General features: G+C 39.8%; 1 protein-coding gene across 1 annotated transcript; it reads right to left on the bottom strand.

Moving 5' to 3' along the window:
• Positions 1-1,562: 1,562 nt before the first annotated feature.
• LOC123486986 (zinc finger protein 180-like) lies at positions 1,563-3,475 on the bottom strand (the record flags this gene model as incomplete). Its single annotated transcript, XM_045218161.1, has 2 exons — positions 1,563-2,615; positions 2,787-3,475. Coding segments are annotated over 2 exons (731 nt in total), but the record flags the coding sequence as incomplete, so codon positions are not given.
• Positions 3,476-3,755: the final 280 nt, after the last annotated feature.

The raw sequence follows: 3,755 nt of genomic DNA, 5'->3' as shown, positions 1-3,755 counted from the left end.
TTGGGGAGATTCCCCCATTCTTCTCTGCAAATCCTCTCAAGCTCTGTCAGGTTGGATGGGGAGCGTCGCTGCACAGCTATTTTCAGGTCTCTCCAGAGATGTTCGATAGGGTTCAAGTCCGGTCTCTGGCTGGGCCACTCAAGGACATTCAGAGACTTGTCCCGAAGCCACTCCTGCATTGTCTTGGCTGTGTGCTTAGGGTCATTGTCCTATTGGCAGGTAAACATCAAGGATCTCTCTGTACTTTGGTCCGTTCATCTTTCCCTCGATCCTGACTAGTCTCCCAGTCCCTGCCGCTGAAAAACATCCCTACAACATGATGCTTCCACCACCACCATGCTTCACTGTAGGGATTCAGGCCTAAGAGTTCAATCTTGGTTAAATCAGACTAGAGAATCTTGTTTCTCATGGTCTGAGAGTCCTTTAGGTGCCTTTTGGGAAACTCCAAGCGGGCTGTCATGTGCCTTTTACTGAGGAGTGGCTTCCGTCTGGCCACTTTACCATAAAGGCCTGATTGGTGGAGTGCTGCAGAGATGGTTGTCCTTCTGGAAAGTTCTCCCATCTCCACAGAGGAACCCTGGAGCTCTTTCAGAGTGACCATCGGGTTCTTGTTCACCTCCCTAACCATGGCCCTTCTCCCCCGATTGCTCAGTTTGGCCGGGCGTCCACCTCTAGGAAGAGTCCTGGTGGTTCCAAACTTCTTCCATTTAAGAATGATGGAGGTCACGGTGTTCTTGGGGACCTTCAATGCTACAGAAATGTTTTGGTACCATTCCCCAGATCTGTGCCTCGACACTATCCTGTTTCGGAGCTCTACTGACAATCCCTTCGACCTCATGGCGTGGTTTTTGCTCTGACATGCACTGTCAACTGTGGGACCTTACATAGACAGGTGTGTGCCTTTCCAAATCATGGCAAAACAATTTAATTGACCACAGGTGGACTCCAATCAAGTTGTAGAAACAACTCAAGGATGATCAATGGAAACAGGATGCACCTGAGCTCAATTTCGAGTCTAATAGCAAAGGGTCAGAATACGTATGTAAATAAGGTGTTTCTGTTTTTTAAATAGAGTTTAGCAGGCTTGAAAAGTTGATCGGTTTGATCCATTTGTTCATTTCAGTTTTTAGTAGTTGAATCCTTTGAAAAATGTTTAAATCAACAATACGTCATTTTCAACCAAAATGCACTGGAATGGTTGAAAAGTGATAAACTTACGTACCATGCACAATTTTGACATAGTGTTAGATATACTGAATTGATACTGTTTTCATACTAAGATGGACCAAGATATGTGTTGAATTTTACACATATTTGTTCATTGGAGTCTGTTGATTGGTCAGTCATTGGGTTCATTTGTTTAAAAAATATGTTCAAATCAAATCAAGCTTTATTTATACAGCACATTTCAGGCATGGATGCAAAGCAATGGCTTCACAAATTTATAAAAACTATGAAAATAAAAACAAATATTTACTAGACAACAAACAGAGGATAAAAAACTAAAGAATATCAATAAAAGCTGAAACACTAAAGAGCATCTAAGGAAATAACATTGGTTAAAACAGTAAGAATATGATGTAATATCCAGCCCAAAATATAAGCTGGTTTTACTACACTGTTTGTAAACAATATAAATTGTACCAAAAAATTGTCAGTAGGTTGCATAAATAATTATGATTACTAAATGTTACATGAAATGTCAATATGATGAAATATCAAAACCGAATGTACACCCCCTTTAATGTGTCCAAATCAATAACCAAAAACAGTTTGTGATATAATGAAAACCTAAACCTAAAATCTACAGAAACATAATAGTAATCATATTACTTGTATTTATTTAAATATTTTTTTAAACAACCACCTTATAAAACCTCACAATCACCAAAAACCGCTGCTGTTTTGACAAGTGGCAATAAGTCACTGATATCCATTATGGGGGAAATCAGGTTGTACCTGCTGTTGAAACTAACACAACTAAAAAAACACATGGAAACGGGAGATATCTTTTACCTCACTGGTTAGAGGACAACCTGCAGAAGACAGTCAGCTACATTTTGGAGTGATGCATTTACATTTATGGATCGCCAAACAAAGGAACGCAACACTTATTTAATCAATATCACGTTGAAATCAATTGCGGAAGAGGGGGGAGATGAGGTTGCACGTCCTGTTAAAACGAATAGCTCAAACACCACATGGAATCTGGGAATAATGTGTACATCACTGGTCAGAGGACAATTTGTAGAAAACAGCTAGCTACATTTAGAAGTGTTGCATTTTGATTAACGTGTAACACAACTTTACTTTTTGTTAAATCACATAAATGCTTTTTGTTAAATCACATAAATCCAGTTCATAGCCTGGATTTTTCCCAGAGGCTAATATCCATATCACGCTGAAATAAATAGAACAGGGGGAAATGTTTAGGGTTCTACATTGTGACATTATTTCATTGATATCATGAAACAACTCATGTATGTATTTTCTGATGTTTGATCAGAGATCTTTTATCAAAGTATCTCTTGTCACATGATCACAGCTATATCATTTATCTCCAGCTATATAATTTATCTCCTGCTAAATTGTTTCTCTCCTGTGTGTGTTCTCTGGTGTGATTTTAAATCTCTTAACCTAACAAAATTCTTTCTGCAGTCAGAGCAGTGATAAGGTTTCTCTCCTGTGTGTGTTCTCTGGTGTACTACCAGGCTGCTTGACTGAGTAAAACTCTTCCCACATTGAGTACAACTATATGGTGATTTCTCTCCTGTGTGTGTTCTCTGGTGTGATTTTAAATCTCTTAACCTAACAAAATTCTTTCTGCAGTCAGAGCAGTGATAAGGTTTCTCTCCTGTGTGTGTTCTCTGGTGTACTACCAGGCCGATTGACTGAGTAAAACTCTTCCCACATTGAGTACAGCTATACGGTTTCTCTCCTGTGTGTGTTCTCTGGTGTACTACCAGGCCGCTTGACTGAGTAAAACTCTTCACACATTGAGTACAGCCATAAGGTTTCTCTCCTGTGTGTGTTCTCTGGTGTATCGTCAGACACACAGATGTACCAAAACTCTTCCCACATTGATCACAGCTATAAGGTTTCTCTCCTGTGTGTGTTCTCTGGTGTATCGTCAGAGTGCAAGATGCAACAAAACTCTTCCCACATAGAGAACAGCTATAAGGTTTCTCTCCTGTATGTGTTCTCAGGTGCACTATCAGGGAGCTTGACCGTGTAAAACTCCTCCCACATTGATCACAGCTATAAGGTTTCTCTCCTGTGTGTACTCGCTGGTGTATTTTAAGTTCTAATGAAGACCTGCAACGTATCCCACAGTCAGAGCAGCAGTGAGATTTCTTCCCAGTGGGTCTCAGATGTTTTTTTTTAAGGTGTTCTGATCTGGAGAGAGACCTTTCTGCCTCGTCAGCATCATGTTGTTGAGGCTCCCCAGAGGATCCACGATAGCCACGTCTGTCTCCTGTGTAACGACAAAGTCAGACAGATGGTTAAAGAACCACAACAGCAGAAATACACTGTTTATTTGAGATAAAATGTGATACCCAGAGCATACCCATGAAATTGTACAACAATTGACGTCTTAAATTATTTGACAATTGTCTTTAGACAGTCAAGTGAGCAACAATAGTCATATTTTGTCATTTTTCCACATTAGTAGTAACATCGATGATTCTAGGCTAGAAATAAGTTTAGTTGTTGAAATCCTAAGCAGAGTGCCAGATGACTTTTACTCTCCAATA

The sequence above is a fragment of the Coregonus clupeaformis genome, unplaced genomic scaffold (assembly GCF_020615455.1).
Source record: "Coregonus clupeaformis isolate EN_2021a unplaced genomic scaffold, ASM2061545v1 scaf1406, whole genome shotgun sequence".
Classification (NCBI taxonomy): domain Eukaryota; kingdom Metazoa; phylum Chordata; class Actinopteri; order Salmoniformes; family Salmonidae; genus Coregonus; species Coregonus clupeaformis.
This window is presented reverse-complemented; position numbering and strand designations above follow the sequence as displayed.